At 51.7% G+C, this 23,287-nt stretch overlaps 9 protein-coding genes across 9 annotated transcripts; 5 read left to right on the top strand and 4 right to left on the bottom strand.

Moving 5' to 3' along the window:
* Window positions 1-1,000: 1,000 nt before the first annotated feature.
* Window positions 1,001-1,557, top strand: PtrM4_107570 (60S ribosomal protein eL14; the record flags this gene model as incomplete). The annotated part of the gene is made up of 3 exons (XM_001935994.2): window positions 1,001-1,126; window positions 1,178-1,435; window positions 1,501-1,557. 3 exons carry the CDS (start codon window positions 1,001-1,003, stop codon window positions 1,555-1,557), a joined length of 441 nt encoding a protein of 146 aa, XP_001936029.1.
* A 498-nt stretch (window positions 1,558-2,055) lies between these two features.
* PtrM4_107560 (nascent polypeptide-associated complex subunit alpha) lies at window positions 2,056-2,849 on the top strand (the record flags this gene model as incomplete). The annotated part of the gene is made up of 4 exons (XM_066107763.1): window positions 2,056-2,292; window positions 2,403-2,461; window positions 2,516-2,663; window positions 2,733-2,849. 4 exons carry the CDS (start codon window positions 2,056-2,058, stop codon window positions 2,847-2,849), a joined length of 561 nt encoding a protein of 186 aa, XP_065962212.1.
* Window positions 2,850-5,052: 2,203 nt separating this feature from the next.
* On the top strand, window positions 5,053-5,802 carry PtrM4_107550 (uncharacterized protein; the record flags this gene model as incomplete). Its single annotated transcript, XM_066107762.1, has 5 exons — window positions 5,053-5,079; window positions 5,163-5,292; window positions 5,352-5,421; window positions 5,483-5,584; window positions 5,634-5,802. 5 exons carry the CDS (start codon window positions 5,053-5,055, stop codon window positions 5,800-5,802), a joined length of 498 nt encoding a protein of 165 aa, XP_065962211.1.
* A 491-nt stretch (window positions 5,803-6,293) lies between these two features.
* Window positions 6,294-7,167, bottom strand: PtrM4_107540 (uncharacterized protein; the record flags this gene model as incomplete). The annotated part of the gene is made up of 2 exons (XM_066107761.1): window positions 6,294-6,599; window positions 6,655-7,167. The coding sequence occupies 2 exons, from the start codon at window positions 7,165-7,167 to the stop codon at window positions 6,294-6,296; spliced, it is 819 nt and encodes a 272-aa protein (XP_065962210.1).
* Window positions 7,168-11,787: 4,620 nt separating this feature from the next.
* Window positions 11,788-13,107, top strand: PtrM4_107530 (taurine catabolism dioxygenase TauD; the record flags this gene model as incomplete). The annotated part of the gene is made up of 3 exons (XM_001935998.2): window positions 11,788-11,995; window positions 12,068-12,578; window positions 12,651-13,107. 3 exons carry the CDS (start codon window positions 11,788-11,790, stop codon window positions 13,105-13,107), a joined length of 1,176 nt encoding a protein of 391 aa, XP_001936033.1.
* Window positions 13,108-13,542: 435 nt separating this feature from the next.
* On the bottom strand, window positions 13,543-14,676 carry PtrM4_107520 (uncharacterized protein; the record flags this gene model as incomplete). The annotated part of the gene is made up of 3 exons (XM_001935999.2): window positions 13,543-13,637; window positions 13,691-13,913; window positions 13,978-14,676. The coding sequence occupies 3 exons, from the start codon at window positions 14,674-14,676 to the stop codon at window positions 13,543-13,545; spliced, it is 1,017 nt and encodes a 338-aa protein (XP_001936034.2).
* A 268-nt stretch (window positions 14,677-14,944) lies between these two features.
* Window positions 14,945-15,616, bottom strand: PtrM4_107510 (uncharacterized protein; the record flags this gene model as incomplete). The annotated part of the gene is made up of 2 exons (XM_066107760.1): window positions 14,945-15,541; window positions 15,608-15,616. 2 exons carry the CDS (start codon window positions 15,614-15,616, stop codon window positions 14,945-14,947), a joined length of 606 nt encoding a protein of 201 aa, XP_065962209.1.
* Window positions 15,617-17,167: 1,551 nt separating this feature from the next.
* PtrM4_107500 (uncharacterized protein) lies at window positions 17,168-17,940 on the top strand (the record flags this gene model as incomplete). The annotated part of the gene is made up of 4 exons (XM_066107759.1): window positions 17,168-17,481; window positions 17,533-17,656; window positions 17,712-17,851; window positions 17,910-17,940. 4 exons carry the CDS (start codon window positions 17,168-17,170, stop codon window positions 17,938-17,940), a joined length of 609 nt encoding a protein of 202 aa, XP_065962208.1.
* Window positions 17,941-18,254: 314 nt separating this feature from the next.
* On the bottom strand, window positions 18,255-23,123 carry PtrM4_107490 (DUF2183 multi-domain protein; the record flags this gene model as incomplete). Its single annotated transcript, XM_066107758.1, has 6 exons — window positions 18,255-18,257; window positions 18,656-18,906; window positions 19,057-19,117; window positions 19,187-19,301; window positions 19,385-19,452; window positions 19,929-23,123. The coding sequence occupies 6 exons, from the start codon at window positions 23,121-23,123 to the stop codon at window positions 18,255-18,257; spliced, it is 3,693 nt and encodes a 1,230-aa protein (XP_065962207.1).
* Window positions 23,124-23,287: the final 164 nt, after the last annotated feature.

Below are 23,287 nucleotides of genomic sequence, written 5' to 3'. Positions count from 1 at the left end.
TTAGCGACTTGTACAAAGACAAAATTGAGTAAAGCAGGTGCGTGTTGGATCTTCCTCAGTGATCTTGGTGATAAAATAGTAATCATGGAAATCATATACTATCTATTGCATGTTGTAATCATTGGAAGGGGGAAGGGTGGACTAAAGAGTAGACTGACCTTGGTGGATCCGGTGTGTAGCTGTTTGCTAACACCCGGGTGTCATGAAATACTGGACATACTAGTGTAAAAAAGCCACTGTAGTCGCCAGACACGTCTATTGGGTACTTGCCCACACTGTCCAGTATGTACCAGCTTGTCACATGCTTTCGCAACATAATGCGCATCACAAAAGGATGCTCATCGAAGTGGGTGAGCTGATGGAAGGTTCAAGGTGTGTCTCTGGAGTGTCTGTTGGGAGTTAGCTTGTGTCGCAACCCCAGTGAAAAGTCAAACAGGTCGGTGTGTGAAGCAAGCTCAGAATATGTAAGAATTGAATATCATAAACTCGACGCCGTTAAGAGACCCCGGCGAGGGTCTCCGACGACGAGCTCAATCGCAAATTATGTCATCCTAGCAAAGGAGAGGTTTTTCAGAAGAAAACGTACCAGGAGGCATGGCTGTTGAGCCGTAGCTGTTAGTCTACGAATATGGCGAGCAGTTGCGCATCGCGAGCAAGGATACTGATTACATAGCGAATGTAATAGCTGCATCCAAAGATGCGATGCAAATGAGAAGTAAAGGCGGGTGTCCAAGGGAGAACTGGGGGTGTTGGTAGCAGTCTGCGAGGGTAATGATGGAAGTCGTGCGGTCGCGAAAACTTTATGGGCCAGCGCCAAGCCGCCTCGCTTGTGCACGGCCCCGGCTGCGCACTTGAATTTCGCGGCAACTGCAACATCGATATTACTTACTCCCGACCAGAACATCAACACCGACTCCTATTTCCGACCGGTACGCTCTTGTCGCAGCAATCGTGCACGCTTCTCTCGATCTAACGTTTAATCGCAGCACATACCGACGAAATGGGTGACGCCGATATTACAACGAGTGCCTGGAGGCTGGTCGAGGTCGGCCGTGTAGTCCTCTTCAACGAGGGCCCATTTGAGGGTCGGCTGGCTGTCATTGTCGAGATCATTGACCACAAGCGTGTATGCATATCCCGCGATTTGGTTGCTGTTCAGCAGCTCACAGAGACTTAGGTTCTCCTCGATGGTCCTTCCGAGAAGGCCCCCGTCCCTCGCCAGGAAATTGCGCTTGCGAAACTCTCTCTCACACCTATCGTCATCCCCAAGCTTCCCCGCGCCAGCGGTGTCGGCCACGTCGCGAAGAAGTGGGAAGAGCACAAGGTCCAGCAGAAGTTCGACGAGAGCTCATGGGCGAAGAAGCGTGCGGCTATTCAGAAGAGGCGAGGACTCAACGACTTTGAGCGATTCAAGGTCATGAAGATGAGGAAGCAGGTATGTCGATGATGCACGGTAGACAAGAGGCTACACCCGGACATGATGGCTAACAAGGTGTACAGGCTCGTTTCGAGGTTCAGAAGACCTTCGCCAAGATCCGCGCCAGCGCAAAGGCATAGGTAGTCTAGATGCTGTCGGGAGACAGGCGTTGTGGAGGAGGTTGCATGCAGGAGATGAAGAAGCATGACGTGCATTTTCATGAGCATTCCGAAGGCGACCTCAAAGGCATTCAAAAATTCAAGACCTGGTTTCGGGTGAATAAGTCCAATGTTTGGCACGGTGCAATTCGGTATGGGAAGGTTTACTCGGCTCTCGCATGCTTTCTTCATGTAGCAAGAGGGTCCAATCCACAAATTCATGACAACACGAAGACTGCAACTAGAACTGCCAATTTGATACCCCTTTGAAATGACCAAATCTGTGAACGGTGACATGATATTGCAAGTCCATGGTCCTTTGTCGTACCTAGGTAATTCGTCATTGGGAGTTGTGAGCAGCGAGCAGAGCAGCCCGCGCTAAACCGCCCACAAATCATTTTTGGAAGCTCCGACACCAATTCCGCCCTACTGTGATAATTGCAGCACCACACACACCTGCGACCACCACAACCCGACAAAATGGCCAACCCCCGCATTGAAGAGCTGCCCGACGAGCCCGAGAAGAAGAACGTCCAGATTGAGGAGGATGAGTCGAGCGACGAGTCTGAGGCCGACGAGGGCGAGGTCAACGCCCCCGCCGGCACCTCTGTCGCTGTCCACTCGCGCAACGAAAAGAAGGCTCGCAAGGCCATTGCCAAGCTCGGATTGAAGCACATTGACGGCATCACCCGCGTTACTCTTCGCCGACCCAAGAACGTGAGTGCACCTGGAGCAATTGGTCGAGGCCCGCCGCAGTCAACAAACACACGCAGAGGCGGGAGGGGCAGGAGCAACCCTGTAGAAATTTAGACTAACACAGATGCTAGATCCTCTTCGTCATCAGCCAGCCCGACGTATACAAGTCCCCTTCCAGCAACACCTGGATGTGAGTTGACTGCCCCTCTATTGCGACACATGGCACTTGCTGACCCCGCACCAGCATCTTCGGTGAGGCCAAGATCGAGGACTTGAACTCCCAGGCCCAGGCCTCCGCCGCCCAGCAGCTCGCCCAAGCAGAGGCCGCAACCCACGGTGACCACGCCGGTCACGACCACGGCGACGAGTCCACCAAGGGCAAGGCCAAAGCTGTCGAGGACAAGAAGGAGGACGAGGAGGAAGAGGATGACGGTGAGGAGGTTGACGACTCTGGTCTTGAGGCCAAAGACATCGAGCTCGTCATGCAGCAGGCCAGCGTCTCGCGGAAGAAGGCTGTCAAAGCTCTCAAGGAGAACGACAACGATATCGTAAACTCCATCATGGCCCTGAGCATATAGGCTGTTTCGGTCCAGGTGCCCGAGTGTAAAAGGTGGATGATGACTTCCAAGGCATTGCGGAGTCGAAAGACTACCTGCCTGCTCATGTAAAAGAATCTACCAACATGAATCTTCACGACTCAAATCGCTGTGGCCGTCCTTGTGTATTGCCGAATCCTCTCTCGATGCGCTAACCCTTTCGAATTAAAGTAAGCGCTCAGGTGCTGGATTGGGCCAAAGTCCTCAAATACTCACAATGTGGTATGTAATGTAAGATAAATAGAGGCTATTATCAAGCAGCAAAAAGTGTGAGTGAGCGACATGCCAGCTGAGCAGGATCCAGATCCCCGATACTTGTTTTGGGGGCCGATGAACTCCACAACACTTATTCCGATAGCGAGCATGACGTCCTGGACCTTAACAATAACGCGCCTAAAACGAACACGGGGCTTCACATCGTCATCTTTGCTCCACTTCCGATCCTCACTGAACGGCATTTTTGCCAAACATCACGCACTGGTGACTACTTTCCGACAACACCCGATGAGATAGGATCCAATAAGCATACTTTCTTGCGGAAGATCGTCTAAAGCTTAGTGTTTTTGTTTCCAATCGATACACTTCAGGCAAAAATTCGGAATTGCATCGCCGGGTCGTGGGTACAAAGCTTACGACTAATGAGGCTCTTTTCTTACGTGGGACTGCTGACGAGCCCATTTTCAGCCTCATGGCATTTGGCAGCTGCAGACCAATGATGTTACATGCAACATTCCCAGTTGAGACATGTACCTGACCGGCAGGATCTCATTGAAATGATGTCTGTGGCTGATACACCTAATCGACGATGTTTGTGAGGTGTAAGGTACATTACCCACCGTGGACCGGAACTTACTAGTTTACCTACCACCATATTTTTTACACAGCTTCCCATGAGATAACAAGGTTTATTCGAGTTGTGTTCCCCGATATGGTCATATTCTACCACAGTCTGTTACAGTTCAGTGGTGAAGTCAAGGTCGAAGTCGCTGAGCCACACGCTAGAGAAGCCACACCACGGCTATCCCGATCTGCTCCACTCTCTAACATCAGCGTTCAACATCAGCGTTCAACATCAGCGTTCAACATCAGCCTCGGGCTAAGCCTCAAATCCACTTCTTGTGCTTAGTTTCCTACTCCCAGCATTTTCAATTCCATATATACTACGGGAAGTCAACGTTCCGGAAGTGTTTCGCTCTTTCCGTTGGGATTGCACTTACTATCGCCTCAGGTCTTCGATCCACAACGCAATTCACGGCTGTGTAAACGTGCACTATGCTATTAATTCTATACAGGCACTTGGTTTTTGATTTGTAACAGCGATGATGTCGTGTAAGATCAAGTGACCCACTCTTGCTCACGCATGCTTGGGGCACATCGGAAACCTGGCAAATGAGCAACTGTCCCGCCCTCTCGGAATCTCTACGACTAACGGTTCGAGGTAATTCTCATGCTGGAGCTCGAAACTAGATCGACCGGGCCGCTGGACCTAAGATCGAGTCAGATGGCCCTTGTCTATATCCCATAATCTGACCAAAGCACTTCTATTCGACATACGAAATATCCGTTTCTATGTGCTAGCTATCCTATCAAACAGTAACTAAAATAGTCATGGGATTCTTTTCCGATCCACAAGGGCTGTTTGAACAAGGTGGCTGATGATGTCTGTCTATACAGGGCTAAAGTTCTTACTTCACTCTCCACATTTGACATCACCCAGCTGGATTCTGTCTGAGCACCGACATATAACACTCCAAAATGGATTCATGACAGTGTGGCTTCGGGAATGCTGACGGTTCACTGGTCTTTGACTGCGTATGTTTCCATCTCCAACAGGATTGAGCTAGAGTTCAGTATACCTTCGCCGTATACAGGAGTTGTACAGTTCCAGGTTTCACCCTTTTTAGAATAGTGGTTTACAAATGACTGTCTATATAACTTCTAAATAGCCTCCCACTCAGTAATGGTAGCATATCACAGCAAAGCAATCTTATCATATCGTGACCAACAGTCATTCTTCTATTCTTCTTCACTCAGTATAACCTGCAGCGAACAGAAATCTGCTTATCTGAGCTCTCCAACGACCCGATTGTGCATTCCAACGGACAGGAATACATCGATTAACACAGAAAGTTACGATTATCACTATCCACCAGCACGCAAACACCGTGCGCCCCAATTTCCAAGCATGTCTTCTTCCGGAAAGATCACTTCTGTACGTACTAAACTGCACCTTAACCCATGAACGCATTTCCCGGTTTCATGATATCAAGTCCAGTAATGTCTGATAATTAACAGGTCGAGAAGACCCAATATATTCACGCGTTGAGAACCCATCAAGTCAACACCATAGGAGAACTCCGCCGTATTGAAAAGGCATTCGCTGTTCTCGGTACGCCAGACTGCAGCGAACCGATGACGTCGTCTTGTATGTAGTTTCTACCGATGAACCGACTAATACGAACCCGATCAACTGACGATGCGCAGGGTCTTACTACGTCGACTCACATGGTCTGCTAACTGAGCTTCGCGGACTGACCCGAAACTATCCGTTCAGGTAAGCTACTGGAAGGGTCTTTTCTAAAAGCATCAACCATCTGATCGTCATTGCGCTATAGTTCAGATTGCCTAGATGAAGCAAAGAGACGTGTTTACTCTGATCCCGCGAGCAATCGCTCATGGAACTTGTGTTGGCTGGTTCTGAGCAAGATACAGACCGAGTAGGTTGCTGCCACATGTTTAGCACAAGAGCTTTTCTAATGGACATAGCCAACTCATCCCTTACTATGCACGATATCAAGCTTCGCAACCGACAATGTGGGCGGGCCATACTCCTTCTGCTGAGCAGATCACCCAGCTCACAAATGCTTTTGCTGCAGAATGGAACTGGGCTCTTGGCCAGATGCTGAGCCATTGGGCGCAACCACCGGCAAGATAAGCATACGGGTATCGGCTAGAAAGCTGGCGTTGACCCCTAGCGTATGGACAGTGGGGTGATCTCTTGGAGTTTTGTCTTTTTGTGGACTTTTCTTTGCTTTATGTTGATACACTCATTCTCATGGTTTTTCGCGTTAGACAATCTATACTACAGTTCTCTTCGTCTTCGGCTCTTCTCACCGTTCACTGTAGCTATGACAGTCTAGGCTTTCGCCGACTGTGGCTGTAACAGTCTATGCTCTCATGCGATAAATTGTACCACTTAGGTTCATTAGATATCGAGTGTTCTCAGGTGTCGACCTCCGTTTTTTCCACTTCTTTTCGTTCTTGGTCTCCAATCTTTTGGGGTTCTAGTATGTCTTTGTTGTTTTATATAGCTATACTAAGACGGAGCGTGCCGTGAAAATGCCACCTCTTCCGAGTGTATCGAGACGAAGGCTTTATGCACTCAGACAATGCAGCCATTGGTCATACCTGAGACCATGAAGACAACTAGAACTTCTCACAAGCAGGCCTCATATCCAACTCATGTGTCCACAAGCAAGGCTTCTGCTGATGCAGCCAAAGATATGTTTCGCCAACAGCATCAGCACTCATCTTCTTGCCCAGCTTCTGATCTTCCCCATCTTGGTCAACAATCGCACCGTTAGCAATTGTATGAGCGACATATACACCTTTTTCGCTCATCTCGCGAGCCAAAGTTTGCGCTAGTTGACGGACAGATGCGCGACTAGCACCATAGGCGGCGAATTGCGCACTGCATCGGAGAGCGCCAAGGGTACCCGTAAAAATGAGCGTCTAGATCATGGTTAGACTCTGATCCCATGAAGACAGTATCACAGTCTTCACTCACGCCTTTCTTTCCCGCTCCATCTACCAATCCCTGCTCCCCATGATCCTCAAAGAATCTCTTCAAACTCTCCTGCGCAAATGTAAATGCACCGCCAACGTACGTCTCCAGACTCTTCTCAAAATCCACCCTTGTCTCCTCTAAGAAAGACTTCTTGCTCGAATGCTTGATACTGTATATGGCTAGCTTCAATTTGAGACCCTTGAAGCTATCGTGGGCCTTGATATCCGCAAAGCTTTTTCTAGAGAAGATTTGGAAGTATTGGCTGGAAAGGCCTCGAGCACGGCGTTTGGGGAAGCGGAGCGAACTTTGGAGATGACGGCTTGGAGGTTCTCGGGGCGGCGGGACAGGAGGGCGACGGCAAAGTTGCCCTGGGTAGGCGAGGAGAGAACACGCGCGATACCTGTTTCCTACACATGCGATGTCAGAGGGCTTGTGCGTGGTGAGATTTAGGGGTTGCGGGCTCACAGTTGCGGGGCCAGCGCCGATTAGGATGGCAAGACCTGATGGCGGCATTGTAAGGCTATGTTTAGCTCTACTATGTACAATTGGTCTTGGATAGCGACTTTGGTGTAATACAGACATTTCGGTATATTGGATACTTGACCCATAACATCTGCTTCGCAAATCTACTACGAGCCATTGGGTTGTACACGGAGTTAACCTCGGTGGGCTTATGATGAGTATTTATTAAATGACGTCAGATGCGACCGTCGTTTAATTTGCTCGCAAAGACAACTTCCGCCAGTTGTCCATAAGGCCGAAGCAATTTGCGATTTGTTGAGAAGACGGTATTCAACGAGGCAGTCACATTGGACATGTGGATACATGACGTCGGTTTCGCTACCCGGGCAGCGGGCTCACTTACTCGCTATTTGGCTGTCACACGTAAGATATCAACAGAGTCCCTGTTAGTAATTCTCGCCGACAATTGTATGTCCAGGGCCAGGCAATGCCAACTAGGATGATACTCGCTGTACATGTAGGCTCTAGCACACGTTGCGCTCTTTTAGTACTTTTTGAAGGTGAGGGTTCCTTTTGGGGGCTTTTCACAGCGGTCTAGACTTTCGCATGTCCCACCCAAGGTTTCCTAGTGCTCGGTCGATCCACACACCGCCACAATCTGACGTCTCGAGACGGGCAAGGTGCCGAGGATAGACTGGAGAAATACCGAGAAACCCAGGATTCAGGTACTGTGACATGCACGATGAAGAAAGTATAATGGTCGTGCCCCGGTTCGTAGTAGCCTAGGGTCTGTTCAGCACCTGCATAGTGCATCGTTTCGGGGCGTACCGTCAGGCTATATTGTCACAGTTGGAGTGATAATTGTGATGCCAAGCATGTGAGTTTGCTGGTCACCGACTCTTTTTCCATTCACAAGACCTCGTGAAGACACTGACCGGAAGCTGACAACAAGTCATGCTGAAGCCAAGAAAGGTATCGCCCTGGACTACTTCAGTATCATCCCGGCGCAGCGGTACTGAAATCTTGGCGCGAGCAACGCGAAGAGTGTCACAACCAGGAGAGCTGGCGTTGGCGCCTTGCTCTTTTGATATGTTCCCGCAACGAAGCTTTGAGACAGTTCCCCTGATAATTATGGGTACACGCCGGGCTAACCCTGCAATGTATGTGACGTGCATATGTGGAGTCGCCACCTGAAATCCTCAAATTGCCAATTGGATGCCGGCTTCCGGCTACGGCCAATTCGGACTAGACGCCCTCGCTACGACTGTAAGGAAATCCAACCTCTTACCTAACTACTCCTCATTCATCTGATCGACGATGGGGTTTTTCGCAGAGGGCGCCGTGCAACAACGAATCCCAAAGGAGCTTTGCGTCATCCCTGCCCGGCCTCATGTCTTGCTCAAGGGCCCGCTCACCGATCACGCCGCGCTGTGGCGTTGTGCGAACCAACGTTGCTGGTTGCTATCTTTCGAGACCGACACTTCCTTGTTGGAACCTCCTGTCGCCACACTCGCTATCTGCGCCTTCGTCCGTGTAGTATCGCCGAGCAGGCCGACGAGGGACAGTTTCAGACGTCCAATGTACTGTAAGCCGGCGGAGCTGCCTCCGTTCGACTCGGACACACCTGCCGTCGCTGCGATAACTAGCAATAACATCTTGCAGCAGTCCTGATACCATGTCCAGGTATACAGAAACCCACAAGTATCCATCCTCAAGCTATCAGTGCTGGCAGAATGGGAAGAAGATGGATCCAACACACAGTGCATGTGACGTTTCCGCCCCAAGATTCGGGCCCTGGTAGACCGCACGCCACTTATCCCGGACATCGCAGCCTACAGTCAAAAAATTCCTCCACCAGAAACCTTCCAACACTTCTGAACAATCTTGCCCACGATTCATTATACAGTGTTCGACTTGTCATGATAACAGCGTAAGAGGGTAATGCGCAAACCCAGAATGGTTTTGACTGTATGATCCACCCCAACCATGGCAGGATTGACGAGATGAGCCATGATCACTGGGCGATCTTGCCCGGCGTATGCGCCACATCCTAAGCGCTGAATTGCCCTACACATCGCCGACTACAGACTAGTGAAGAAAGGGGTGCGAAACTTTCCCCAAGCTTGTGCCGCAGCATCGCAGTCTACAGTGTCGCACCCGGGATTCGGACTAATCTAACCCATGTATACACATGTTCGGGACCACTTTGTAGGAGTGCTTAGGCATGTTCGGCTACATATGACTTCGAACACACACTCAGCTGAGATGATACTGCGAGCAGCTTTTCTGACCAACACACACGGACATGTTCATGCACGCATCATGCCACGCGATGAGAATGGTTGAGTTGCTCCAACCAGAGCCGGTCTGAATCGGGAACAAGGCTGTAATGAAATGCTCTCTCTACCCTGTCCGGCACGTAAGCCACTCGCGAGGACCTACCACACGGCTACGTATCCGCAACCCGATTTGGTCACTGATCCGCCCCGAAAATGTCTTCGTGTAAATACGGGCCGTATAACTGTACGACGACAAAGTCTTCGTCAATCACGCTCCATGAACTGTCATAGCCAAGAGATAGCAGGAAATTACCGTTTATGCGAGGAATGTGATAGACCAGACGCCCCAAGGCTGGGTTAGTAAGAGGGACATGATTGCTTAGAGGCGAGACAGGCGCTACAGACCATCGAGTATCTCTTGTGCCATATCCCAACTCATCATGGGCCGCGCACCGTACATAGCTGCATACCCGCCACACCCTTACAACGGCTTTTATAGGGGTCCAGCTGATCATACGCACAGTGTTGAGCCGAGATGCAGTCAAGTTGACTTCACTAAGGCATGTCATGAGGCTACGGCGAGGTTGCCGCCTTAGCCCTGCATAGTGGAGTGTGCCCTTCTGCAAGTGCCTTAGCTCTCGAACATAGGCTTGTGACGAGCGAGAGAGCGAGAGAGCGAGCGGGCCGGTAGTGAACATGTCAGTCTCCATTGGGGGAAAGTGAATGCCATCTGGCGGTGAGCTAAATTTTGATGCACGAGCACGATGCAGCAACCTCTAGTGCTACCCGTACCCGTGATCGCCGTCGGTTGATGAGGCGATTGACGCTTTTACACGCGAATTTGGACTACTGCGACCCCCTAGTCGATCCGATACTGGTACGTGTTGGCATGGGAGGGGGGGTAGGCTGGTATACACAGTAGTGCAGCCAATAACATGGTAATGATACTTGTAAGTTGGAAATTCGGGAGTCCATGTTTGCCCGGTCCTCCAATAGAGAGTGTAGCGAGTAGAAGTAGACCCTTGATAGCTTGTGCAGCTGAACGTGGTTGCAGAGTCCGGATCCGACGTTTCTCGCAGGAGGATTCTTGGCTCGGACCACAGTTGTCCATGCCGACCATGGTGGCCAGACGCACACTATCACGTCGCCTTGTTGCAGTGAACATCCGGTAAGCCACAGCATGTGTTATGGCCGGTATTCAGGGCGGCCCATTAACAGGCCACTTCCAACATAAGAAAAATTGCCTAGTGTAGATGATGGTGTAGACTCTTCCCCCTGTAACCACCTGTCTGCAAGTCGCGGAATAGGTCTCAGATCGGTCCTGACGGCCTTTCCCCCCCTTGACCCCCCTGGTCACACGCTGACCTCTCCCAAGTCGTCAAGGAATATGAGATTCTAGTCCCAAGAACTGAAGCTAAGAGAATTTCTGTATTCATCGACGTGCAGACGCAGCTTTCGGGCAAATTGTAACTGCCTGGAGAAATCCATCGGCGGCAAACACGGCGGGCGTAGGGCTGATGCCGATGAGCAGCGCCAGGTGTGATGATCGGTTTGTGCTCGTGAAGGCTTCGCATGCACAGATCGAACCTTCCATGCCTTGCGCACATGTCTGTGCCGACGTCGTTGCATTACAGTCACACTAAGAATCCACAGGCGGAGTGACTACCAAGGTAAGATCTACATGTGCAGTCAAAGTAAAAGTAAAAATGAACAATGCCAAAATAAAACAGAACAGAAGAAAAAAAAGTGTCAAAGGGCTTGGAAGCACATGGCGTTTGCCTTGGACAAGCTGCGGTGACTGGAATACGGGTGACCAGGTTGGTGGTGGAGCACGGGGGAGCCAAATCCGCCCGTGTGGCGAAGCTTCGATGCGTTCCGCAGCGCCTAGTTTTCCTTCTGGACCCGAATTGTAGGGAGGAAATCTGTCATGGCTTGGTCTTTGCCGCGGCTGACTGACAGGCATTAGCGGGGAGGGCGCCAGGTCACGAGTTAACGGCGGGCGGATACACATAGGCCCTTCCCTGCCGCACGAGGTTAGTGGAAATGGCTGTTGGCGCTGATTCCATTATTTTGGCGGCTCAATCTAATGTAAGTGTTGCGTTGACAAGTGCGGGTCGGTCAGCTCTAAATTTCACACGCTGTGACGACAACGGCCAGCGACCGCTCGACTCACACCTTTGAATGAGTCGGCTATGGAATAAGCATGAGGTATAAGAGCGCCCATCCGCAGGCTTACTCCTAGACAATACAATCACCAACATCTTTTTACAACTACAAAAGGCCACCAACCCCAAACTAAACAGTAGCTTATTTAAACCCGAGCATTCCAAACCTCGACAACACAAGAAAAACATCAACAACAGCCAGCATAAATCCTGCAAAATCATCAAATATGTCAGCCCCGACACTCAGTTCGAGAAGCTCCATGGAGAGTCTGCAGAGCAACTCTTCCAGCATTTTCAGTGCACCGGATAAGCTTGCCCCGGCGGTAGTGGGCCCCAGTGTATGGCAAGGAGACGAGCTCAACCCAGCCGAGTACGTGATTGAACTCGATGACCGAGAAGTTCTGGATATTAGAGCAGCCATCATCAAGTTTAAGCGTAGGTAGCCAGCCACCTTGATCGTATCATAATCATCCAAGGACGAAAGAAAATACTAACTTGCCACTTTAGTCACTGGACTTGCAAGGGAAGATATCAATGCCAGCACATTCCGCATCGGCAATGCAAAACTGGCAAACAAGCTCTTCAATATTAGCACAGAGCTTCACCATGGCAAAGGTGTCGTCGTCCTACGAGGCCTAGATGCTGCTTACCTCAACGATGAAGAGGCCGTCATCGCTTTTGCTGGTGTATGCTCGTACATTTGCCCAGACCGAGCAACAGATTCGTATGCCAATCAGACGTTGACCCATGTCTGCGACGCGACCAAGAAGCCTGTTCCCGAAGAATGCAAAGGCATTGGCCTTGCCGGCTCTAAGATTACAGCGGCCATGGACTTTCACAGTGACCGCTTCTCTGGCGATGTAATTGCTCTCTATGTCCGCAATGACGGCGGACCCGGGGCGGGCGGAGAGCAGTATGTGGTCAGCTTCTCCAAAATCTACAATGAGCTCCTCGAAAAGGATCCAGAGGTGCTGGAGACCATGGCAGAACCAGACTGGCCATTTGAGCTGAAGCAGAAGTGAGTAGCAAACTAAGATTTGACCACAAAGTTTGATACGGGTGCTAGAGTCTTGTGCTAATATGGCTCTAGGGGCGGGACGCCTTACCTGGAGCTGGGACCTACGCTCTTCTTCTCCAAGGGTAGGCCGATATGCCAGCTAGTCAAAGCGCCACTACTTGGTACCGATACCATCCCGCGCAATGCCGACATGCCCAAGGTGACGGCTAAGCAGCTGCACGCAATGCATGCAGTTGAAGAGCTAGCCAAGCGCTTCTGCACAAAGGTCGACCGTCAGCAGGGCGACATTCAGTTTCTCCACAACTTGAACATGATGCACGCCCGCGCCGAGTACCGCGGTATCCATGGCGAGGCTAGCACCCGCCATCTGTTGCGCATGTTCCTGCGCGACTCCACAAATGCTTGGGAGAAACCGGCTAGCTGCCGCAACAACTTCGACGACCCGTTCACGCCCGGTAGGCGCCAGCACATTCCTGTCGTTGACCTGGACCCATGGCGCACCATTAGCGGTCGCGAGAGCCACGGCTAGACGCCTTCTTTGTGTTTTGTTTTACAGCCAAACCTGCACAAAATCTGTTTAGGGAGCGAGATAGAGGAAAGACTGCATTAGCGCTCTACGGGAATAGTAAGAAGGACCTTGGCAGACTGACAAGTAGCTTTCAGTGAGGGGTTTGTGCGGCTGAAGCATGTGATGAAGGACTGGCTGGCGTTTCTGTACCCATAAATTCGTGTTTCAGCATCTCTCTCTTCTCTCCCTCGTGAGACTGGAGCGACGAAAAAAAAGGGAACATACTCTAGTAGTAATCACAATTTTTGCCTATCAAACAGTCCACATCAAACGCCAGAACCGTGGAGAACGAGTTTAGCCCATGACTCTCGTCATGGCTGGGTATCAGAACACAAGTGGAACAACATGACTCAAAGCGAATTAGAGCGTGACTTGAATCGTGACTCAATGTGCGCCTCACGCTCCAGCTTCCTTGAAGAGCTTTACGATCCATTCGCTTGAAGTGGACCAGTGAGTTGCGACGAACCCAGTAAGCGGCGGCTGGAAGCGATCTACACTAATTAACACCATGACTTGCAGTAGCGGGCGGATGATGACGACTTACCGGGATTATTTCGGTCAAACAATGTGGCAATTCTCGTGACATATTGGAACCCCTCAGTGTCAATGTGGCCGCGCTCGCGCAACTCGTCGGGGTTGTCACGCGCTAGCTTAAAGGGCGAATAACCCCTGAGGATACAGCGCCAGTGATAGAGAAGGACGGGGAAGGCAAACTCCCACTTTTTGATCTGCGTTGTGACAACATTGCTGACCTGATTTTCAATCAACTATAGTGGGGCGGTGTCAGCAAAAAGCACGCCCGACGTGGGAGGGAAAACGGTGTGGACTTACGGTACCATTCTTGGACTTGATGTAATCTTGGGCGCCATGGTGGATGTACTCGAGGTTCCAGAAGATGACGTAGAAAGCCAAGAACAGCTCGTACCACGGCTTGATCTTGGGCTTGAAAATGAGGGCGGCCAATTCCTTGACAAAGAGCTTTTCCAGTTTTCTCAGGTACTTGACAGCGGCGACGTCCATTTGGTGGTTTATAGCGCCGGGAAGGGGCCGATCGCACGACTTGCGATCGTATGCCTCGTAATCGCTACGACCCAGCCTTCGATAGTCGTATTCGCGTATGCCAGGGATGTTGTTTGAGAAGACGGAGCCATAACCCTGGGATACGACCGAGAGGCATTGGAGCCGCATGGCGAGGTCGAGAGCCCTACTTCCAGTTACCCTACGCATACGCACTACCTCTTGGTAGGTATGATAAGCGACCTCATCCTGGCGAATACGAGCAAAGATCCACTCCTCGATTGCAGGCTGAAGGCTGGAGAAGTAGCGTTCAAAGGCGAGTACGAGGTTAGCAGTATCATAGATGGCATATGCCGGTTGCTCCACCGACGGAACCTGACCGTCTCTGTTTGACCAAACAGACGTCGCCACATCGAGCGAGCCCCGTTTGGGACTGTAGGGACGAAAAGCAATACGCAGGGGTTGCGCATTTGGTATGGGGCCGTAGCCGGGGAGGTTCCAAATGATTTCCATTTCGTAGAGCTGGCTGTTTTGTATCCAGTCGTAGGCAAGGAATTCAGCCTCTTCCTGATGCTCACGGCCATTGCCTGTTGTGATTGTTAGCGTAGTGCCGACGGTAGAGAGCATGTAGTGAAGAGAACATACAGCGACGGATGAGACTAGTGTCTTCGAGGTGTTCTCGGAAACATGGCTCGCGGAAGGAGCGGGCATGCCCGGTGATCTTCTCGCACTTCTCGCATGGGTCTCCTTCATCACACTGCCTGGGTCAGCCAGCGTACAATCAGTAGTCAGTCGAGCCGACGAATAGAAAACTCACGCCGGATTTGTAAAACCTGCAACGGACGCATATTCGCTTCGTCTTGCGCATGGTGTGCGTCTTCTCCCTCTGCCTCTCCTGCAGGGGGCCTTTTCGCTTGGATACCTTCAGCTTCTCCTGCCTTTCGACAAACGAGGACGGGACCTTTGCTGCTTTCTTCTTAGTCTGGGGCCGGGATTGGGCCAGGAGCTGGGCCGTTGTTCGGTCCATATGCTCGGCCGGGACCTGGTGTTGGACATAGAGTTCATGTTCGGGTGGGCCGCGGGCAACGACGGCCCAGTCTTGGCCCATGTCCTGGGGCGGAGGGTAAACGGCAGAGGCAGCATTTGGAGTTTCAACGGGCTCGACCATGGACCAAGGGGCTTGAGAGGTGCTGTGTTGTCTTGCGACTGGCTGGTGGTGGGGGTCCCAGGCGACGGCATGGTGCAAAGGCGGCTGTGGTGGACCAGGGTTGACGTGCAGCAATACCGTCTGGGCTTGGGAATGCGGCAGCTGTGAGACTGGAGGCAGCTTCTGAGCATGATTCGGGTATGGTGGGTCTACAGAGTTGGCGGGGGAGTCCTGGGAAACTTCAGTCGGCGAACTTGACATGTAGTGTCTCGCACAGCATTGGTAGTGTGCACTTACCGGCGACATGCGCAATTGGTGGAAGCGGTCTGTACTGCGAAAGGCATGGTGGTCCTGTGAGGCTAGGGGCAGTGCATGGGCTGGGTTGAGGAGGGCGGGCTGATGGTGCTGGTGCTGGTGCTGGTGCTGGTGCTGGTGTTGGTGCTCGTGCTGGTGGTGGTGGTGGAGCTGCGGGCGCGGGTGCGGATGCGGGTGTTGATGCGCGTGCTGTTGCTGGTGGTGCTGGTGCGCGTGCTGGTGCGCGTGCTGGTGCTGGTAGTGGCGCGAGGCCGCGGGCAGTTGGTGTGGCACATGCGCCGTCGTCCCCTCTTCGGCATCGCAATAGGGGACTTGAGGGCGCGACGTGTAGTTTTGGCCCTGTTGCTGCCACTCGTGAGGTCCTGCCTGTCTGGCATAGCCACTCGTCCACGTCGTCGTCGACGGAGCGTGTAGACTAGCGGAGTCGACTCCGGGTTGGGGGTAGTGGAGAAATGGCGCCGTCGATGGGCCGACTGCGTACGAGTCGTGGGTGTGAGTCGCATCTTGCTGCCACGTCGCCAGCCCATACAAACTGTCGTGGTTGCTGGTGGGGAAGTCCTGGTAGTGCGAGGGAGTTTGGGCCGGATTCCTGTACTGCGAACTCGTGGTAGACATGGAGGGCTGCGGCTGACTGCGTACGACTTCAAACGGGCGGTCGCGAGACGACAAGTCGCTCATTCGCCTATGGTTGCTGAGTGGGATTCCGTGGAGCAGGGTGCGAGGGCGGCCAGGGCCATAAAGCGAAGCCTAACGGTAGATCGCTCGTTTTTCTGCTATCACTATCAGTGGGAAGAGAAGGCTCGAGGAGGCACCAAGGCCTGGCCGAGAACCACTCTGCTTCAGCCTGTCGGTGCCATGCATGTTTTAGTTTCCGTTAGGGCAGCATCTCCCCGCAAACCTGCTCATACTCGCCGCTGCACCGGACGCACCACTTTCGTTTTATTTTACTCTCCGCTCCCAACCGTCCTTTCTTTTCGCCCGACTCTCTTCTATCCTCAACTCCAAACTCGTCCATATCGTGGTGGCGACTTGATTCGCAATCGCCATGTATCAGCTTCTCAAAACAGGCCGATAATGGCCCACTACATGGCAAACCAAAGCCTTAGCCACCGGATCTCTATCCCACCCAATCGCTGCCACCAAAACACCTCTGCAAAATGCCAATCATCTTCTTTATATCAGTTAGCTTTATGCGCTGCACTGCCTATGACATTGCCAGCTTATGCTGTTGAAAAGAGACTTCTTTCTTTCCCACCTTCCCAGGAGTATGCATGTTTTCTTGCCATATGCGCAGGCTTTATAAGAGACGCGAATGCGTCTTTCATTTCAACATGTATTTCCATCTCTGATGCCGCACTGTCCCATTTCCATTCAATTCTCATGGCTTCTCTCCCGTCTGTTCACGGCGTGCGCGTAGCTACCCCAGACGATCTGCATCGTATCTCGACTGTTGCCGCCGCCGCTTTCTTTTTTTCGCCAACTTTCCAATTTCAACGTCCCTTTCATCAAAAATTTCCATCCGATACCATAGCTTCTTACTTTATGCAATACGAAGCAGCTATCAGAGATCCGCTGTGCCTAGTTCTTGTAGCAGAGGATACCCTCGTTGCAGACGAGGCCAAGCACGTCTACGAAGCGCTGCGGGGGGCCTTCAGTTCCCAGCCTTCGGACCAGGGTATCGTCGGCGTATGCAGTATCCAACTCAAGCCTAATTCTTCCTATATTGACCACTTACAACAAAGACCCACACTTACCAGCCCTGCTGCTAATCAACATGGTGTTAATGACTTGCGAAGAGACCAGAGTGCTGAAGCTGTCGCCATCTACAATGAAGTCACGCGTCCAGCAAAACTCAAGTATATCAGCCCGACACGTTTTCCCAATGACATATTGACAACAAACCATAGGCACCTCGACGGCAATATGCGCCTCAGTACTTTGGCAGTCGCTCCGGCTTACTGGCGACGTGGTCATGCGCGGAGACTTGTAAGCTTCTGCACTCAGCTGGCAGACTTGGATAACGCCGTTCTGGTACGCACGCACAACTGATGTCGGAGAAGAGCGCTGGTCGGCTAACAACATCCAGGGAGTATCCGCTACACCTCACGGCGCCAAGGTGGCGTCCAAAGCCGGATTCCAGGAACAGGATATCGTCCGATACGCGCACTTGACCATAGGGCAGCAGCTGCAACAGGGTGCTGTAAGCGCCGCCGGCTTTGAGCTCTGGTATGATGACTGGTCCAATATATCTGCAAACGAAGCTGACCTAAGACACCAACTACAGGATTGGTATACGCTTGCCCCACAGTACCTAGGTATAGTATGCAGGCACCCTGGGGCCATGAGCTTCTCGGAAAATCCGACAATCTCGCACTAAGCACAACCATCGGTGTATCATCTGCAGTCATCCTGAACAACCAACAACCAACAAAGCCAGGGCGTAATGCGAGATGATCTTCACGGCAAGCTCATCGGTACGCATTGTTTTCTCGGCCTGGCAACTTTCTTCCAAGTAAAGCAGGGATGAATGGATAGCCTTGGTGCAAAAGAGGAAAGCGTGGAAAGAATTACTGCGAAAAGCTACAAACCCAGACACTAAACTACAAACCTCCCTTTCGTCCTTGTATACCTACTATGTGAGAATGTGAGAATACACCTAGTGAACGAGCTCCAGCTCCAGCTCCATATCAATTCCAAACATGTTGCACTCCAAAATCACCCAATTAGACCAAAACAGTTGAACAATAACGTGTAACACTTTCTTCACCCTCATGCCTTGGTCTTCTTCGTCTTCTTCGCCGGCTTGTCTTCCTCGTCGTCATCTTCATCATCGTCATACGTCTTTCTCTTTCCAGCAACCCTTGACGATTTCCTCGTTCCCTCGGCCCTCTCCTTTGCCTTTGTCTCGCCCTTCTTTGCTTTACTCTTTGCACCGGCTTTAGACTCGCTTTTCTTCGTCGCAGCATCGGCTTTCGGTTTCTGCGCACTCGGCGGCGCTTCCTCCTTCTCCTCCTCCTTTTCATTAGAAACGTCCTCTTTGTTGTCTTTCTCGTCTTCAGCATCGATCTTGTCCGCTTTGGCAGATGCCTCCTTAGTGTCTGCGTTACTTTCCTCTTTGTCATCCTTCGCAGTCTTCTTCCCCTGTCCTTTCTTCTTTGGCGCCTCTTTCTTTGCTGTATCTTTCTTCGGCTTTTCCTTGGTCGAAGATTCCTTTGCATCTGCTTTCTCCTCCTTTGCTTCGTCCTTTTTATTCGCATCCGCAGTTTGAAGCTCCTTCGCGTCTACCTTGTCCTCATTATTTTTATCGTCCTTCGCCTCATTCTTGTCTTCTTCTTTCTCCCCAGCCTTTCCCTCTTCTACCTCCTTCTCCTCAGCCTTCTTCTTTCCCTCGGCCTTCTTCTTCGGCGCTCCCTTCTTGGGTTCATTCTTACTTCCAGCCTCATTTTCATACCCGCCACCCTTCTTCTCGTACTCTTTGGATAATTTGCTCGCCTGTTGAGTTTTGTCAACTCCTACGCGTCTAGAACACATGTCTGTAGGTGCTTGAAATTGATCACATACCTTCCAAGCACTCCATTGTCCCTTTCCACCACCGTCCTTGTTCGTCTCGTTCTTCACCTCTTCCTTGACTTTCTCCCTGAGCTTGGGATCCGTAGGTTTGCCTTTGCTTGATGGCCTGTACAAGTCCAAAAGTCAGCGATTATCCTGATAATCTTTGCCATTGAGCAAGTCGCGTGCGAAAAGCGAAAAGTAACGTACATATTTGGTTTCGCGTTACGTCTGCTAGATGATTGTTTGTGATCTTGATAATTGGTCTCTTCCAAATGCTAGCAATGTTGCAATGTCGAGAAGATGCGTTTGGAAGAAATAACACGTCGCGGTATCGCGGTCGCGTCTTTAGCTAAGGTACCTAGCGCGTCGTAATCTGAGACTTTGTTTTGTGGAATGACATCACGACTCCTGCTTCTGACTTGGGGGTTCTCCCCAAGGACGGACGGCGCGGCACGAGGGCGGGCTAACTATGGAACGTGCGCTGCGTTACCTCAACAGCACCCCCCCTCTTTCTCATCCCCTGTTCCCTGACGAGTGATTGAGCAGCGGCTTGGCGAAGGGAACTCTAATCTTGGCTGTTGCACCACATACAACACTCATCAAATCCATCTATGAGAAGATTATGTGGCTATGTGGACATAACATACAAACAGAAGTTCGGACGTGTGCATGATACCATCAGAACACCCGCTAATATATAAGAATAACTGTGCTATAGCAAACTTCGCGCCACTCAGCTCTAATCGCTCACCCGTCTAATAGTCCATTCATTCCCGCTCCTCTTCACGTCATTGCTGACATTCTCACTTCTTCTCCGGTCATTGCTCTGCTGCTCATCCTTCTTGAACTTCTTCTCCGCCTCCTTGATGATGTGTTCTGCCTCGTCCATGATATCTTCTCCAACCCTCCACGACCGCAACACCACACCTTGCTCCTGAAGAACACGTTCGGCATGCGCCCATCTCTGACGCCAAAGTTGTTCCTTCTTGGTTCCGGTGGGCTCATTTGTAGAACCGCCCAATGTGCTGCCTGTACTGCTACGATTGATGCCTTGGCGCGGTGTTGCAGTAGAGAATGGCTGTGATGTTTGCGCAGAAGCAATCTGTGGACGGCTGGTATAGGGCATTGAGGGTGCGTGCTGCCATGCTGATGATGCTTTGGACCCCATGTAGGAAGCTGCACTCGCAGCCGTGTCGCGGTTTCCACGGCGGGGTGGGGGCGGAGGTGGGGCTTTTCGGACGCCCGAGACTTCCAAGGTAGATGCATTAAAGCTAGGTTCCTCTGTTGACCTCAATGCAGGCATATTATTGTAGACAGACCACAGCTTATCGCGGGCCATGCCAGCGTATGACTGTTGGTCTTCTGGTGCCTGACTCTGGTAGCTCATGGCTGGTTTGGGACCAACGGGAGGCCTTGGCCATGTAGATGAACCTGGGTTTCTTGGAGCGCTTTCTTGTTGTGCAAGCGGACTTGGTTGATTGACAATATTTGAAGGTTTTCGAGGTTTAGGTGGCTGCGGCTTGGTAGAGGATAGCGTATTGAGAGATGTAGCGTCGCTTGACGGGCTCCGTAAGGCGACGGGTTTTTTGGGAGGTGGAGGAACAGACTTCGTACTGGCAGCGGATGCGACCGAGGCACGATGCCTCTCGTTATCAGCCTGGGTATCGGTATTGAATCGCCTCAGCATAGGCGATTCATCGAACTCGTCTTCAGATGATAAATCTATGAGTTTGGAAGAACCATGCTGAGAACCACTTTTGGGGGAGATTTTCCTTTCCGAAAGTCTTGGTCTTTGCTCTCGGTCGAATTGGGGAAACATTGAATCCGAGCGCGTAGTGTTATCCGAATTCATATCACGTAACGAAGCCGCAATTGCAGCTTTGAGCTCAGGGTCCGTCTCTTCAGACGGCGGTCGGGCCTTACTTGACGGATTTGAGTTTTCACCTCCGGTGCGTTGTGGTGAAGACGACGTTGAGAAGCGCTTGTTTGGTGTAAAGCCGGTCGAGGGATCGAAAAAGCTGGGACTTTTTGGCGTGGTAACGTCGCGAATGAAAACAGCAACAACTCGCCCAGGGTTCTCGAGGACAAAGTCTGTGTAAACCTCCAAATCGGCCTCTCCACTATCTCCAATCAAGATGAAATTACGCTCCGGGAAGTCTCGTGCAATCTTGTCAAGAGTGACCTTTTTTCTCTCTGCAACAGGCTCGAAGATGCCTTGAAGCATACCACTGTACTGCTTCAGATGAAACGAGCCTAGTGGCAACCCAGCTAGCGAAAAGTATTTGGAGATGACTGGATACAACTGCCAGGGTGAATTCGAGACGTAGTGAAACTTGACACCCATCTCCGCCATCCTGTTGTACCATTCTCGGACACCGTCAATGGTGAGGTCGACGAGATCACGAATGAAGACGTTGCGGAAGATTTCGCGGGCACCGCTACCAATGGCCGAGTGTTTTATTGTGTCGTCGATATCACTGATGACGCTGATGCCTTGTGATGCTGTAATAATGACTTCCTCTGTTGCCGAGAGCTTGTCTGATGCCAAAATGCGAACATGGGTGGGAACAAAGTCCAAAGCCACGCTCACGCTGAAGTGACCGGCGGCATCAGTATACACGGTCCTTTGTTTCGAGATGTCCTCGTTATAGAGAAAGACACTGATGGGTGTATTGGCCATGGGTATTGCCAGGAAGTGTCGCAACCTAGCCATCAGCCGAGCGTTGGCTTCTGCAAGTTCCGCTGGACTCATGTCAGACGGTTGATTCCAGGATGCGCGCTTCTGAAGTGGCTTGATGTCATCATCGCTCTGCATGGAGTCTTTCGACGTCCTGTGAGCTAGTTGATGGGCCCTGACGTTATTGGGCCGCATATTGTTCCCGCTCTCTGTTCGGTATAGTTGGGTATCATCGTTGTCTTGCGCAGGTCTCTCGCTGTAGGCGCCACGTGCAGCCGCTCTCGCCTCCCTCTCGCCCTTGCGTAGGATCTCTTCGGCTTCTCTAGCCGCGATGGCTTCGTCGTGTTGGGCGTCACGCATGTGGGTTCGCTCGCGGATACCATGACGTTGGGGGCTGGTGTTACGGCTGCTATTGGCAGATGAGCTCAAAGATGAAGGTGGTGCTTGTACGCCGACAAGTTGGCGTGCGAGACCGATGAATAACCTCTGTTTCCTCGACATCTGCCCCTTGTGCGGCGAGTATATCCACCCACGGACGTCGACGTCCACAACTGCATTGTCATCCTCATAATTGTTCCACTGTTGCTTCCAGAATTCGGCGTCGCCTGCACCGGTCGAGTCCCGCGAATCGCGTCCTTGGCCTCCGACGTCCTGTACGGTCCCCGGCTGTGCTTCGGGTTTCCTCTTGACATGTCTCCGGGCATAGCTGGGGAACAAGATCATCTCCTCACGGCCGCTCCTAACGATTGCCGCGTCGGGAAAGGCACCCGGGGTGTCGTCGTCGCAGTCATACTGTGCTTCCTTGCTGCTCCAGTTGGATGTGTATTGCGACGTATACGTCTGACGGATCTCGTTCGCAGCCTTGAGATAGCCGGCCAGCTTCCTCCTGCGGGACCCCGGCTCCCGTGTCTCATAGCTCTCTTGGTATGTCATGGCTGTCTCGTCCAATTCTTTCTTTCCCGTACGCTTGGCTATCTGCTGCCGCCGTGCTCTTGCCGCATCTTCAAGGTAACTGGTACCACCTAGTTTCCGAGTGTAGCCCCGCAGGCGCTGGGCAATGCTTTGCTTTCCCTTTAGCTTAAGGGCCTGTCGATGAAGGATATATGTGTATATACGTGACTGGGCCCGGTGCTTGAGCAAGGGGAGCGTGTCGTGGCGAAGTTTGTCGATGTGAAAGCGCGCGCGTGCTCGCGTCCGGGGAAAAAGGAAGCGGAGAAGCGCTCCAGGGCCGTGGGCGGACGGCTTGCGGCGAAAAGGCAATTTGGGCATCCAGCCGACGAAGCGGCCGCAGCTGTCTCAATTGATCCAAGGTTAATGCGTGTAAGGCTGCAAACACGAGGCCGATGTTCTAGCCACGGCTGATGCGTAGGTAAGCCTAGCCTAGCCTACGTCATCTGCCATCAGTGCACGGAGCTTCCATGCACCAGTCGCGT

The sequence above is a fragment of the Pyrenophora tritici-repentis genome, chromosome 5, assembly GCF_003171515.1.
Source record: "Pyrenophora tritici-repentis strain M4 chromosome 5, whole genome shotgun sequence".
Lineage (NCBI taxonomy): Eukaryota > Fungi > Ascomycota > Dothideomycetes > Pleosporales > Pleosporaceae > Pyrenophora > Pyrenophora tritici-repentis.
Note: the sequence above shows the minus strand (reverse complement) of the source record. Positions and strands in the feature narration are given on the sequence as shown.